This window comes from Vanellus vanellus (assembly GCF_965231255.1).
Source record: "Vanellus vanellus genome assembly, chromosome: 1".
Taxonomy (NCBI): Eukaryota; Metazoa; Chordata; class Aves; order Charadriiformes; family Charadriidae; genus Vanellus; species Vanellus vanellus.
The window spans coordinates 202,719,781-202,735,837 of record NC_138905.1 but is presented as its reverse complement, the minus strand read 5'-3'; the positions used below and the strand labels follow the sequence as shown (position 1 = coordinate 202,735,837).

Below are 16,057 nucleotides of genomic sequence, written 5' to 3'. Positions count from 1 at the left end.
TGAAACAAATTATTGGGCACAGGAATAAGAAGACAGTGATTGTGACAGTCAGCATCTAGTCACCAATGGGTACACCATAGTCTAAATCATGTCTGACTGACCTCGTTGCCTTTGGTGGTAAAATCAATGTATTTGTGGAAAATAGTGAAGTAGTGGATATCATGTACCTCAACTTTAGAAGGGCATTTGACACCATCTCCTATGATATCCTGTATCAAAGTTAGGACATTAAAGTCTGCATGCTTTGACAACCAGATGGACAAAAAATGGGTTGGATACTCAGGCTCAGATGGTAGTGGTTACGGGGTTGTGCTCTACCTGAAGGCAAATAAAGGGGAGTACCACAGCAATCTATGCTGAGACCTGTACTGCTTAACAGCATTTGCTCATAAAATTTATGACTGATACCAAATTGGGCAGGGGTGGGAGGCGGGGGGAAGCAGACCAGCTGATACATTGGAGGGCAGGGCTGCCCTTAGACAGGCTGGAGGAACGAGCCAAAATAAAACCTTAAAAAAATTAACAAGGACACATGCAAGACCCTACACCTCAGAAGGAAGAGCTCCTTGCAACAACACAGGCTTGTGAACCCCAAGAACTCCTGGTCCTGGTAGGCAGCAAGCTGAACGTGAACCAACAGTGTGTCCTGGCAGCAAAGAGGGCCAACAGCATCCTGGGCCGAGTTAACAGCACAGCCAGTAGGTTGAAGGAAGTTATTACCCACCTTTAATTGGCATACTGCATTCAACTGGGGATCCCCCAATACAGGAAAGACATTGACAAACTGAAGCAACTTCAGCAGAGGCCACCAAAATGGTGGGGGCTGGACTACTTGCCCTGTGACAAGAGGCTGGGGGAGCTGGGCTTGTTCAGCCTGGAGCAGAGATGGCTTTGAGGGGACCTAACAGCAGCTCCCCAGTGCCTACGGGAAGGTCATTGAGCAGACAGACCCGGGCTCTTTACAGTTGATGGATGGCAGAAGGACAAGAGACAATAGCACAATTTGAAACGAGAGGTTCAGACTGGATACTCAAGCATTGGCACAGGTTGCCCACAGAGGTTGTGCAGTCTCTATCTCTGGGGGTTTTCAAGACTGGATGAAACCCTGAGCAGCTTGGTCTGACCTCAGAGTTGACCCTGCTGTGAACATCTTAAAAAACACATGGTCAGAGAACCTGAGAACCAGTTAACTGGTAAAATAATGGGTAAAATAGCAGTCAGGTAGACCTTGGCTGAATTAGGGAAAGGTCCACCTTCCGTCAGCTCAAGTAGGAATCTCAAAAAAATCACTGTTGAGGCACTAGAGAGGAACTGGAATGATAAATGCACCAAAAAGAGATATTGGTCATTTAGCCAGACGTATACATCTGGTAGACTTTTTAGTGCTATTAACTACCACATAATCAAGAAAGGATAAGGCAGCCTTTCCCACTGTACATCAATCAAGAAGCCATGAGCTGCACCAGAACAGTAAATGAGCAATGCTTCTCTGGCAGTAAGCACACTAACATGAGTAATAATGTGATTATCCTGAGGAACACCCTAGATCTGAGAAGGATAGCAACTAAAAGCTTGTGAAGATCTCCCTTTTCTGAGAACCATAGAGACTGAATAATTTGCATCCTTAACTCTCGTTTTCTTAGCTAATTATCAAAGCAAAGAGAAAAAAGCTGCAGAAGACAAGGGCAAGCAGTTACGGTGACCAACTCTTCCATGAAGACTCAGGAGATCATACAGACCAAGAAGCATGAACCTGAACTGCTCATGGTCTTGTCCAACCACAAAATGCAGGAAATGTAAGTGGGGTGGCCTGACTACCACACAAAAGAATGCAACTCTGTTCAAGAGTCATTAAGCAGTCTCTTTCCTAAACAGATTGTAAACAGTTCCCTGGAATGTAATACTGGGTGATATTAATACCAAAGAAGTCACACCTGTCTAACCCTAAATGGTTGAGGTTGAATGGCAGATGATTGAAAGGAAACCACTGACTACTGGCAACTATGAATCATAAACTAAAACACTTATATACAACACTTATACTGAAATCGCTGAAGTACAGGTTTTCCAAAAGGCCTCTAAGGTCAGTAAGAGTATGGAGAACCAGCCAGTTTCCTTGTGTTATCTACCCATGGAGCACATGCGTTCCTAGAAGACACTCTGGCATGTTCTGGCCTTCTCCAAACCAAAAGGGGAGATCAGCCGGTCATACAGGTATATGGGTGCTCTAATAATATGGAAATTTAGTATTTTGCTCAATTTTCTTAATTGACACACAGCCAGAAACCTTCATATTGCCTAGTGGGCTCCAAAACATCACTGGCAGGAAGTGAGATTCAGGAAGAGAAGCATTACAGTGGGATGTGGAATAGGCTGTGATACAATTCTATCTCTTCACTGAGGGAATAAGCAGAGACCATCCTCCTCCATAAACACTCTGGAAAGGACCACTGGTTATCAGGGTTTACTGACCATACCCTGTCATTCACGTAAGTGCTTGCGTGTTACATCTCAACAGCTGGGCTCACAGACTTTGGCATCCGAAGCCAACCCAGATCAACCTAGAGGGGATACGCTATTTGCATGAGCAGTCTTGGGAACCCAAGACAATTCTGGATGAGACTCATGCACCAGCCACAAGACAATGATATTTACATTTCACCTTGCTCGTGTGAGCTTTTTCCTCTAACAGGGAGGACCCTGAGGAAGAAGTCTGCCCCCACATCATGTAACATCATAGGAAATTTCCAGAGGTAGACATAGAAATGTCTGAGGCTGAAGAGTGCAGAACTATGTGGACTTGGGTACACCTTGCTGACACACAGCTGCTGGCAGCAGCTGTTGTCAGCTGGACAATTACAACACCAAAAAAGGCAATTCAGTCAAATATGGAAATTCAAGCAAATCCACAGGAGCAATTGGCAATAGAAGGAATGGTAAACAGAGCAGTATCAGTTACCAGCTATTCGAGTGTTTATCCAGCCCACACAAGTCTATGACACCTAGACCACTGCTGAATAGTTTGGGTTTGGCATTTTTCCAAAAGTCACAGGGAACCTCTCAACCACCTGGTAGGCTTGTGTAATAATACCATAGATCTGAGCAGTTTTGATTCTGGTACAGTCAGGAGAAGGTGTAAGAGAAGACTGTGCCAGAAATCTTTTTCACTAGCCTCAATCTAAAGAGATAACATTAGTATCTTGTAAAAGCTGAATGCTTGGACATGGCTGATCTATTTACCTAGTGAATGTGAACTCCTGAGCTGGAGATGGCCTTCAAAGCTCACTCAGCCAGCTAGTCCTGGAAATCAAGCTCCTACTGGCAGCTCATCTGCAGCTTGAATGAATCAGAACAACTCCTGGGTGGGTGCAGCTCACCAATGCAACAGAGACATGGCAAATGCAGGCTGGGCAATACATTTTACTCACTGCGTGCAATGTATGAATGAAAAGAAGCCGTATGCAAAGTCAGCAAAATAGGAAAAGGTAAAAAAAGGTTACAGGTCTAGAGAAGACCAGCAGCATTAGTATAGTTGATCTCAACATTGTGGCTGAAATGGCAACATGCAGGCGTGTATGCTGCATGTCAAGCAGGGGGTGGACACTGCAAAATCTTTTGAGTCTCAAGTGAAGGAAATACACCAAAAGTTAGGATATATACAAGGTCTCACTCAAAGATTAAAAAAATAATAATTTCAAAATAGATAACGCAAGATAGCACTCCCAGTGTGAAATGTCAGTGGAGACTAGTGCAATCTTTAACTTCATTTAAGTAATCAAGATCAACGCTATGCTGCCAGCTTCAAGAAGACACTTGAGCAACAGGGAATGTTGCTACAAAAATCACTTTGCTTTTTTCAACTGCAAACTCAAAACTGGCCAATATTTGACTCCAGGCCTTTAGACTTAGGAGTCCTTTGGTTCAAAGTTCAGGGCTACTGCAAAGGTGGATGAGAAGAGCACGTGACTGCAGCACAGGGACAAGAAGATGGAAAACAAATATGATAGAATCCCTTTAACTTTAATCCTTGTTGATACTGCCCAGGGAGCAACTTAAGCTGGAAGAATTAGCATCTGTAAACAGTGTGAGACAGGCAGAGCAGCACCTCAGAGCTGGTGAAACAGGAAGAAGATGGCAAATGGGGCTGTTAAAAACAATCAACATCACTCCTTGTATCCAGCTGCCATGGCCACACTGTGCCCCACTATCACCAGCTGGAGAAAAAGAATGACAAAAGATACATCTGGGACAGAGAAAGAGGGGTATCAACTTGCAGCACAGGAATGATGGTAGTTTCTTCCTGTCTGTGTGGTTTGTTGGCTCCCTGTCTAAACCTCCATCCTCCTTGCACACTCACCTCACCAATGTTGGAGGGAAGGGGCTGTGAGAGAAGGTAGGTGTTACAGCAGGCACTGGACAACCATCAACACAGAACAAAAATACCTCCAGGGAAGGCAGGAGTTGCCTGAATTTTCCTTCTACCACGTGTTTACAACTATGGCAGAGAGTGGAAGAGGAGAAATGAGTAACAAAATATTCTAAGTGAGCAGTGGATACAGGATTATAGAGATGAAAAGAGGAATACTCTATCTTCCTTGAAAGTCCCAAACCCACCCAACATTTCTGACTTGTACAGTATAGTTACAGGAACATGTTACCACAGCCAGACAAGGGCATTGATTCAAGGCTCTTTAGCTGCCCATATGTATCTAAGAAATGCAAGGCTCTTTATACCACCAACAAAGGAAGAATAAGCTGCTGCTTATTTAGCGTCAACGTGAGTCCAGGCAGTTTCCAAAATAGCTAATGAACTGTCCCACAAGAATTCTTTCATACAACTATACTTTGTGTTTGCAGGTTCACTGCTGAAGGACTTGCATTTGGTGTGGTGCAAACATGGGTATCAGTGAAATGCCTCTAGCTGCATCATCACGATGAACAAGGCATTGATGAAGGAAAAGGAACTCAGGACAGATATTTAGTTTAGAAGAATCCATAAAATGCTTCACTGCTGTCGTGGTTTAGGCCAAATCCACCACTGGGGACCCGAGGGACCCCAGACGGGACCGACAGATGCTCCCCTCTACCCCTCTACAAAGAGAAAGGCAGAGGAGGAAAAAGAGACTTACGAGTTTAGAAGAAACTAAACTACTTTAATGAAATATTAATAATAAAATAAAAGGAAATAATGAAAAATATATACAAAACCGTATCAAGCTCCCGAGATGACAATCACGTCACCGGCTGGCACTGGGGCAGTCCCAGGCTGGACTCAGTGACGGACGGGAACTGGATTCCGGATCTGGAGTCAGGATTGGGATCACAGGCAGAGAGAGTCCTCCTCAGACGTCGGCCATTGAAGGAAGAGCCCGTGACCCTTTGATCCCTCAGCTTTTATACTGAGCATGAGGCAGATGGGATGGAATACCCTGTTGGTCAGTTTTGGGTCACCTGTCCTGTCCGCTCCTCCCTGCAGGTGGGACCCTACTATGCTTTTCCGCTTCCGACCCTCCAACATGGCAAATAACAAAGTTGGTTGGCCTTGGCTGTTATGGCAATAAGTGTAAGCAGGAGCCTCTCTGCATACCATGCCTGGGCATCAGCTATAAACGTTGGTCTTATCACTCTGAGAGAGTGAACATTTTCTGCACAATATGCAGTTAATTTCAGTTGTTAGAAGAGGCCCAGCTAAGAAGCGAAGTTACTGAACAAAATTGGTTCTGTTTTACCTCAAACCAGGACAACTGCTCTGAGAAGACCTCTTCACAAGTGAGGTTCATAAACATAAAGGTGATAGGAGTAGTAGGAAAAAAGAAGGGAAAGCACAAGTCTAAAATCTTAGCTTCTTGTATGCTAAGTCTTATTCCTTCCTTTTCATAAGAAAGACAACAGGCAGGAGGGCTGAAGGATGCAAGCAAACAAACCTGGTAAACCAGTCTGGCAAGGACACTACACATGGGGCAAAACAAGGAAGACATTTGTGAGAGAAAACAAGAGACAGGAGCAAGTGTTACTGGCAAGGACAAGGAACACACCAAAGACAGAGGGTGCCTGACGATACTGAGTATTAACTTGATGACTTTGAACCCCATGAGCAGCATAATAAGATACTGTAATGACTCAAAGAGTAGGCGAGATGGTCAAGCCACTGATGTAATAGCATCAACAATTTGAAAAGATTGGGGTGGGGTTGATTTTAGCAGGTAAAACCTAAGAGGCTGCACTTGGTAAGACTGAAGATGAGTATGGATGAGAATAGAAAAGAAGGGGCATATTTCAGGAACATCATGGAGGAATCTGTCATGGTTAGATTATGTTCAGAGAAAAAAAGAGTCCCAAACTCTTTGTTTTGCTGACAGAGGGATTACATTTTTAGACATTACAGCTCCAAAGAAAACTTTCTAAATGTAATCCTATCTTCATCAAGGGTGTGTCTGAACACAGATGCATGCTTTTAGTTAGGGTGTGAATCCACAGGACGCTTGCTACTCTACATTAATTCCCATATAAATTCACTTAGACTATAGTTGCATGAATACTTTCAACTACCCTAAGACAGTGGTAGCACCACAAAAAGTTTTATTCTCGCTGTCCCAGTGTTACCATCTCAAAAACAATGCACAAGTATTTGTGCAGGACTGCTGTGAGCTGGATCAAGGAATTAAACTGAGTTAATATAAGCCACTTCTTTTGTTAGATCAGTATTGTGGTTTAAGCCCAGCCAGCAGCTAGAACCATGCTGCTGCTTGCTTACTCCCCCCAGTTGCAATGGGGGAGAGAACCAGAAAAGTAAGGAAAAACTCGTGGGTTGAGATAAAGGCAGTTTAATAGGTAGAGCAAAAGCTGCACACAGAAGCAAAGCAAAACAAGAAATTCAGTCACTGCTTGTATTAGAAATAGCGTGGCCAGCAGGAAGGACTAGGGAAGTGATCACCCCTCTCCACTCATCACTGGTGAGGCCGCACCTTGAATACTGTGTTCAGTTTTGGGTCCCTCACTACAAGAAAGACATTGAGGTGCTGGAGCGTGTCCAGAGAAGGGCAATGAAGCTGGTGAGGGGTGCAGAGCACAAGTCTTATGAGGAGCGGCTGAGGGAACTGGGGTTGTTTAGGCTGGAGAAAAGGAGGCTGAGGGGAAACCTTACTGCTCTACAACTACCTGAAAGGAGGTTGTAGAGAGGTGGGGGTTGGTCTCTTCTCCCAAGTAACAAGCGATAGGACAAGAGGAAATGGCCTTAAGTTGTGCCAGGGGAGGTTTAGATTGGATATTAAGAAAAATTTCTTCACAGAAAGGGTTGTCAAGCGTTGCAACAGGCTGCCCAGTGAAGTGGTTGAGTCACCATTCCTGGAGGTACTTAAAAGACTTGTAGATGTAGTGCTTAGTGACATGGTTTAGTGGTAACTTGGCAGGGTTAGATTAACGGTTGGACTTGTTCTTAAAGGTCTCTTCCAACCTAAACGAGTCTATGATTCCCATCAGCAGTCAGGTGTTCAGCCACCTCCAGGAAAGCAGGGCTCCATCACATGTAATAGTTACTTGGGAAGACAAATGCCATAACTCCAAATGTCCACCCCTTCTTTCTTCTTCCCTCAGCTTTATATACTGAGCATGATGTCACGTGGTACGGAATACCCCTTTGGTCAGTTGGGGTCAGCTGTCCTGGCTGTGTCTCCTCCCAACTTCTTATGCACCCCCAGCCTACTCGCTGGCAGGAATAAAAGCAGCAGAAAAGGCCTTGACAGCATAGCAACAACTAAAACCACCAGTGCGTCATCAAAAGTAGTTCTCATTCCACATCTGAAACATAGCACTATACCAGCTGCTAGTAAAAAAGTTAACTCAGTCCCAACTGAGACTATGACAATCAGTTTCAAATCTCGGATTAATTCCTCAGTCTGAGCCACTTGGTGACCATACACATTCTTTTGTCAGCATAAGAGAGAAGGATGCACCAAAATGTGTTCTTTAGGACGCCTCTATAATGACTTGAGCAATAAAGCATTAAGAATTCCTGTGCAAAGTCATGCCTTCCTTTCAGAAGATGGAGGGAACCACTTTACACCTAAGAGTTCATAGAAGGAAACTGGTGCACCGCAGCCAGTATGCTGAAAAATTCACACCTTTTCTTATTGCACACAAACTTTTTCATACAGAAAGCCCTGCAGCTGCATAGAGGCAAACAGCAGTTCTCAAAGGACTATAAACTGCTTTCTCCAGCCTTTTGGGAAGTGAACTGAATATGTGTAAACCTGTATGAAATAACTGGTGGGTCCATGAAAGAAGAGGGGTTTTGTATGATTAGGTACCACTGCGATATTTCATCTCAGTAGTACCCTTTTACAAATATTCCTGAATTAAGTTGTGATATTTTACTGTCCTAAAACATAACACGTGGGCTGGACAGAAATGGAGGCAATCCTCCTTTTCTTAGATTGTACTACCTTAACTTACAGATTCCCACACCTTCTGCTTGCTAGTTCGTGATACAAAAGATTAGTTTGCTCCCTATGTGGCAGCATTAAAGTAGTGGCTATAGCAATGAAAACAGTCTCTGCTTTTGAACCAGCCAGAATACCTGTCTACAGTAATTGTTAGAAAACATGCATGTTTATGTTTTGCCTAGCCAGACAAGAAATATTTCCTTGCTTTGAACGATAGCTTACGATTCCTCTCTTCTTTCCTTTTCATGTTTTGTGCTTTTCGTACAGCACAATCATTCTGCTCCTATCATCCAAAACTAATTCATCTGGCTGGTGCTTCTACAACAAGCAAGCATTCCCATTTCCAGTAGGAGAAACACAATTTTGACCATGAAGACTCATTCCTAGCTTACTGGATATTTGCACTTATGATATAGGGAACATACATCAGCCCCAATTTTCACACAACTCCTGTAGTCACCTGTACTAACAACACAGTGAGTGGTAGGTAGAATGGGATCCTGGAGCGGTGTTTTTCGAAATGCAGGAGAGAAAATAGCAACAAAGATCCTTCAACCTCCCCCTATCCAGGTCTTCTGCTAATATCAGCAATTTAGATCAAGATTAAATTCCAATTCTATTAGTGGGTTATTTAGTGAGCTAAAGTAATTGATCTAAAACAATTGTGAAATATATATGAAGAACTTTTGCTGCAAACATGTAAAACACAGTATGACAGTCTAGCATTTCGTTTTACAGATGATTTTTTGCAAGGGCTTAAAAGGAGCTGACAGTTCAAGAAACAAAAGATTCAGGAGATACAATCTTACTGAGGTCGGAACACCTTCAGTGTATTCACAAATAGCCAAGTACATATACAGGAGGGACACTGTGTCTGCTAACGTAATCCCACGATAAGTAAATGGGTAAAATGACTCTAGTGAAGTCTACTGACGTTCCTCGTAAAAGACAACAGCATTTGTTGCGATGCTCCCATCTGAAATCATAAGATGACAGACTCAGAAGACAGAGCTTACTGAAACTAAAATCAACATTAATTTCATTTACTGAAACCAACAATCAACATGATAATATTACGCAATTTGGATGTGCTTCCCCCCCCCCCCCCTCAAAGGGGCTTCCTTCCTGTCTGCTGCAATTCAGTTCTCAAAGTGCTGTTGCTGCTTCTGTTCCTTTTAGTGACTTAACGCTGTCATTTTATTCCATGTTCAAGGGTGTTGGCTCACTGCCATATATTCAAAATTCCCAATATTCATGCATGGATTAACTGGTAATCTAAAGTGGCCTAGATAATAGCTTTTGATAGGGCTATTTATGAATATGGAGGAAAGGACGTAAGAATTAACATGGGGGAAACCTGGCATTAGCACATAGGAAGTTCCTGGGAAGATCTTGATGTACACATCCCACAGGGAAAAAAATAACACTGATCTCAGAAAAAAAAAATCATTGGAATAATATTCTTTATTCAAAACCAAACAAAAATCACATCACCCTTACAAAAAAAAAAAAAACAAACCAGGAAGAAAGACTTCTTCATCTTCCCAGATATCCCACAAATAACACTATTTTTCTCTCATGTTTTTCCTTGCATCCCCACCATTCTTCCTCACTGATTAAGAGCAAGTTTAAGACTGTGGGTAATTAATATCTTATGGCTGTAAAGAAAGGCAGCTGCTGGGAAGATGGTGAAGCTGCTAGACAGGCTAGCAAACAGGATAGAGGGGATTTCTTATCTCTACCTCCATTTCCCTCCACTGATAAAAAATACACACTGTTAGTACAGTGCATCAGAGTGGGTTGTCCTGGGCCATCAAGAGGTGGCCCGTTCTATTCTGTATTATGTCAAGCAATACTGGGCAACCAAAGAGAAGCCGGAACTGGTACAGAACTACGACCATAAGCCATCAAGTGTCCTGACATCAGCAGTTTTGATTTAAACCGTCTCTGATGAGAGCAACAGCCTGAGTCAGCCTGCCAGCACATAAACAGGAGCAGCCCTAGACTCAAAAGACAATGCACCTGAAGACTGGGAGTGAAGCAATCCTTCTCATGATCCAAGTTACTGAACAAGCTGACAAGGTGCTTTTCTGTAACTGACCCAGTCCATGAGCGTACGAATGATGTTATTTTAGGGTTATTTTTAATTGAGAATATTATATAATGTTAGAAAAACTCTACAGGTATATTTTGGGTTTGTATTTTGCAAGCCCACCACAAGATTGCTCTTCCAGTTTATCAGTCTCTTGGATTATATTTCATAATTTTTCTTCCTCTGATCTGGACTACTAAAATTCCTAAGGGAAGGTAGCATTAAATCTAGAAGCTGGATAAGGTTCTAGAACCCTGCCACGAATAAGCAATCTACCAGGTGCATATGTTACATAAAACTGGTTTGAGATGGGAAATTTCAGAAGTGTTTTTGTAACAATGACTACTTCCTGATGGGAGGGAGGAAACTAAGCTAGATCATGATAGAGCATTAAATGCCAAAGGGCACTCCAGGAAGACCATCAAAACCAACCCAGATGACTTATACAATTCCATTCATCTCAAGTAAACATTGTTTTAGAATTAAGAATTCTAAAACATGGATCAAAAAAAAAGGATTCACAAGTATGATTTGATCTCTAAAACAGATTAAATTTTTTTGGTATTAACAAGCATTTTGGTTTGGTTTTGTGTTTTAGTAGAGGCAGTTCAGCAAGTTGCTCTGACAGAAGACCCTGTGCACGGACAGTTCCTGCAGAGGATGGCATGGCACCTTAGTGGAATGGCGGGGGCAGGACTGGACAACCCTGGCCTGCAAGACTCCAGGTAGATTGCTGTGCTTAATGCTAGTACTACATGCACCTCTTCTGTTCTATGTAAAGAATGTATATGGTTTATATCGACTAGGTCTGAAATCACTAGAAAGGACTGGAAACTCCCAGATATTAACAGGTCAGAAGAGGGAAACTTTTAGGAAGGTGCCTCTATTTGGAGGATCGATGTTGTTTACCTAACAATGCACAAAAGCAAACATCTTGTGACATTTAATTTACTGATACACTGACAAGCTGAAAGACTGGTGGAGGATCCACAATTCCACATTCATGTCAAACTTGCTTAGTCAGCCTTAAGAGATGCAAGTTTCAGCCAAGTAACTAACCAACAAGTAGACATAAAGTAACACTTCTAATTGTGAACTGATATTTATTGATCTTGGTTTCTTATTATTTTATTATTAGGCATTGCAGCACTGCCTATAAGATATAGTAATGGAGCAGCGGCCTACCATGTCAGGGACCACACAAAACCAGAATAAAGGCAGAGCCCAGAATATAAGGAGCTAAAAATTTATTTAGTTGACCTTCACTTGAAGTTGACATGTTTTGTTAAATTCAAACCTTTGTAATTCTTATATGTAATTTTTATTTAATTTTAGGCAATTAACTTTTCATTAAGCTGGGATTCATTTATACTATTCCAAAATAATCTAAAAATCTGTTTTGATCATGCAAGTCAGATGAGGAACTGTTACTTGACTGCTTTGTCAAGTCAACTTTGTACACACAGCATTTTGTGGCCAGAGCAATTTTACTTCACTCCAGATTTAAGTCAGCTTAAAGCAAGCTAGCACCAGTGTTATTTACACTCTCTTTGCTACAAATTTGGGGGGGGGGGGAAGCACTCATCTATGGAAAGCGAGTTCCTGTTGACATTGGATTATCAGATAAACTTTTTCAATACTTTCTTTTCCTGACATTCAGACAGTCCTGAACTACGGGTATAGCAATGTTTGCAAAGCACTGGGACAAGTCTTGGAAAAAATGAATTACAGAGCTACTGTTTCAATGATTTGGCATCTTTCATCTGATCGGTTACAATAGGATATTCAATATCCATTTCCTTCCATCCAACCTCAAGTTTTAGATAAATTTGCCTTTTCTTATCATGACAGTAAAGAGAGAGACAAGTCATAGTTGCAGCAATCCTAACCTGGTTTGTTATATCACTTTTCCAGAGTCTTGTGCAACGTAAGCCTTCCTTTCATATTCATATAATTTTAACTACCTACCTTCTGCATTAAGATGCATGGTTTCCAGAGGTCCAATAAATGCATATCGCATTCCCAATCCATCAGACATCACAAGGTCTAGATCGGTAGGGGATACTACTCCCTCCTAAGTAGCAAATGTAGAACAGGAAGGAAGATTTGTGAATGTTTGGGTTTAATGCAAAATTCCTGCTTTTGGTATACAATTAAAAAATTTAAAAAGTAATAAAAACTAAGGCTAGAAATACCAGTTAGCTTGCAAACAGAAACACAGTTGTTTGCCAGAAATGTTCATTATGCAAGCCTTCCTATGGTTCACTAGAAACTCTCATTCACATATCTGAGATTAACCCAAGTACTTTGATACATTTTTGTCAGTATCTTATTTTTAAGATTTAAGATTTTTAAATTTATAAATTAATACTTTTTCATACAATATGAACTGTTTGTAAACACTAGTTTGCCTGATATTTATTACTTATAATAATTCATGTACAAAACCTAAATTGAGCTGTTTATGTTAACAGAAACTGAGAACTGGAGACCACAGAGCAAACGTGACACTCTTCATAGCATGTGACCAAGAGAGTTTATATCAAATCCAAGTACTATACCACACCTTTTAAATACAGGAGTTTGGGCTAAATCTTACACCTCCCTTCATATTCTCTTAGTTCTGGATTTTTGGGCAGTCACAACTAGCAGAACAGGGGTGCAGCAGTGGGTACCTGCAAAAAAGGTTGGGACCAAACATGCAGGCAATGCAGCTGCCACTCCCTCCCACAAAACTCACTGAACATTCAACCTACCCAGCCTCAACCTGCTCAGGTGCTCAGGTTCTCAGGTTCATTGCCAGCCTCACATCTCAGAGCTGGCAGGATACGGAGCATGCAAAATGAAGCTTTTCTCCTGTTAAAAGTTGAGTACTGCTGTTCCACCCACATGGTAGCACTTACAAGAAAGCCAACGCCCCCATCAGGTTAGGGCAAGCACAGGAAGGCTTGTTAAAAAAAAAAAAAGTTAAGAGTTACAGTTCATTACCTTAACAGATTTAGTTGAGAATAATAATGTTTATTATATGAGGTTGTTTTCCACCAACTAGAATGATAGGAATTAACTAAGACCTGTTCTAACAACTTCCATCAGATAAAGCTTGGTTTCAAGAACTTGTCATCTTTATTCCCAGAAACATAAAAACATTTCCTTCTGGTTAAGAAGGAGGATGACATGCTGAACTGCTTCTAATTTGCCTTCTCACCCTACCTTGAGGTGCCTTCCCCAATCAGTGCACCTCTTTCTCCATAAGCCCCTCTGAGCTGCAGAACACAAGTAGGTATACTCATCTGCTTGGACAAAGATACGTCTTTTTCTGTTAAAGTTCCACCTCACAGGGCCCTGTTTGAATGCTCCTTTGTATCACACAGTGATCAGCTAGAGTTACAGGCATGCAGGACAGCCCTCCTGACCTGTTCTAGACACTGACATCTAAGCTAGACATCTAGACTCTCTTTATAATCACTAAGGAGAAAAAGGAAATCAGCATCCTAAAGCAGGCATCTAGAACAGGTAAGATGAGTTATCTCCTAAAAGGGCCTAATTCTCCTCACTGAATGAAAGATGAGTAAGCAACCTGGATATTAATGCCTACATTGTAGAAATCCCACCTTAAGTGAGCTGAATCCCACCCAGTGTCTTCCTGTGTTCATCAACTACATCATCTACTGTTACTTTAAAAGAAAGCTATAAGCCAGGGACCAACATAACATAGGTACCCAATGACTTTTTTGCCTCAGTCTTCACTGGCAAGGACAAAAGATGCAGCCACACTACCCTGACGCAGAATGCAAAGACGAGGATTGGGAAAATGGAGAACCACCCACTGTAGGTGAAGATCAAGTGTGAGACCACCTGAGGAATCTGAAGGTGCACAAGTCCATGGGACCTGATGAGATACATCCGCGGGTCCTGAGGGAAATGGCAGATGAAGTCACTAAGCCACTAGCCATCATATTTGAGAAGTCGTGGAGGTCTGGCGAGGTTCCTGCCGACTGGAAAAGGGGAAACAAAACCCCTATTTTCAAAAAGGGAAATAAGGAAGACCCAGGGAACTACAGGCCAGTCAGTCTCACCTCTGTGCCTGGCAAGACCATGGAGCAGATCCTCCTGGAAACTCTGCTGAGGCACGTAGAAAATAAGGAGGTGATTGTGACAGCCAGCATGGCTTCACCAAGGGCAAGTCATGCCTGACAAATTTGGTGGCCTTCTATGAAAGGGTTACAGTGGCAGTGGACAAGGGAAGAGCAACTGATGTCATCTACTTGGCCTTGTGCAAAGCGTTTGACACTGTCCCACACAATATCCTGGTCTCTAAATTGAAGAGACATGGATTCGACAAATGGACCACTCGGTGGATAAAGAACTGGCTGGACGGTCACACTCAAAGAGTTGCGGTCAACATCTCGATGTCCAAGTGGAGAGCAGTGACAAGTGGCATTCCGCAGGGGTCAGTACTGGGGCCTGTACTGTTCAACGTCTTTGCCGGCGACATGGACAGTGGGGTCGAGTACACCCTCAGCAAGTTTGCTGATGACACTAAGCTCTTTGGCGAGGTAGACAAGCTGGAGGGGAGGGATGCCATCCAGAGGGACCTGGACAGGCTGGAGAGGTGGGCCCAAGCCAACCTCATGCAGTTCAACAAGGCCAAGTGCAAGGTCCTACATATGGGTTGGGGCAATCCCAAGCACAAATACAGGCTCGGCGGGGAATGGCTGGAGAGCAGCCCTGAGGAGAAGGACCTGGGGGTGCTGATTGACGAGAAGCTCAACATGAGCCAGCAATGTGCGATCGCAGCCCAGAAGGCCAATTGTATCCTGGACTGCATCAGAAGAAGTGTGGCCAGCAGGTCAAAGGAGGTGATTCTGCCCCTCTACTCCACTCTCGTGAGACCCCACCTGGAGTACTGCATCCAGCTCTGGAGTCCCCAACAGAAGAAGTACATGGACCTGCTGGAGCGGGTCCAGAGGAGAGCCACAAGGATGATCTGAGGGATAGAGTACCTCCCCTATGAGGAGAGGCTGAAAGAGTTGGGGCTGTTCAGCCTGCAGAAGAGATGGCTCTGGGGAGATCTTATTGTGGCCTTCCAGTACCTAAAGGGGGCCTACAGGAGAGCTGGGGAAGGACTTTTTACTAGGGCATGTAGCGATAGGACGAGGGGGAATGGCTTTAAACTGGACGAGGGCAGGTACAGATTGAACATTAGGAAGAAGTTTTTCACTTTGCGGGTGGTAAGGCACTGGACCAGGTTGCCCAGAGAGGTTGTTGAGGCCCATCCCTGGAGGTGTTCAAGGCCAGGCTGGACGTGGCCTTGGGCAACCTGGTCTAGTGGGAGGTGTCCTTGTCTATGGCAGGGGGGTTGGAACTCGATGATCTTCAAGGTCCTTTCCAATCTAAACCATTCTATGATTCTACGATAACTTCTACAGCTGGCCACAGACATCAAGTTTCATCATCTGAGACTTAAGTAGAGTCATAAAAGACTCTACGCAACCTCAAGTCTTGATCTGTTAGTAGGCATTGC

The 16,057-nt window shown here is 43.1% G+C and overlaps 1 protein-coding gene across 1 annotated transcript in view; it reads right to left on the bottom strand.

The window, feature by feature from the left end:
• The window catches only part of CRYL1 (crystallin lambda 1), a 59,831-nt gene that overhangs the window by 4,211 nt on the left and 39,563 nt on the right, over window positions 1-16,057 (bottom strand). Inside the window, exon 6 of the mRNA XM_082489162.1 lies at window positions 12,502-12,607. Within this exon, the coding sequence (XP_082345288.1) occupies window positions 12,502-12,607 (106 nt within the window). The remainder of the gene's footprint in view (window positions 1-12,501; window positions 12,608-16,057) is intronic.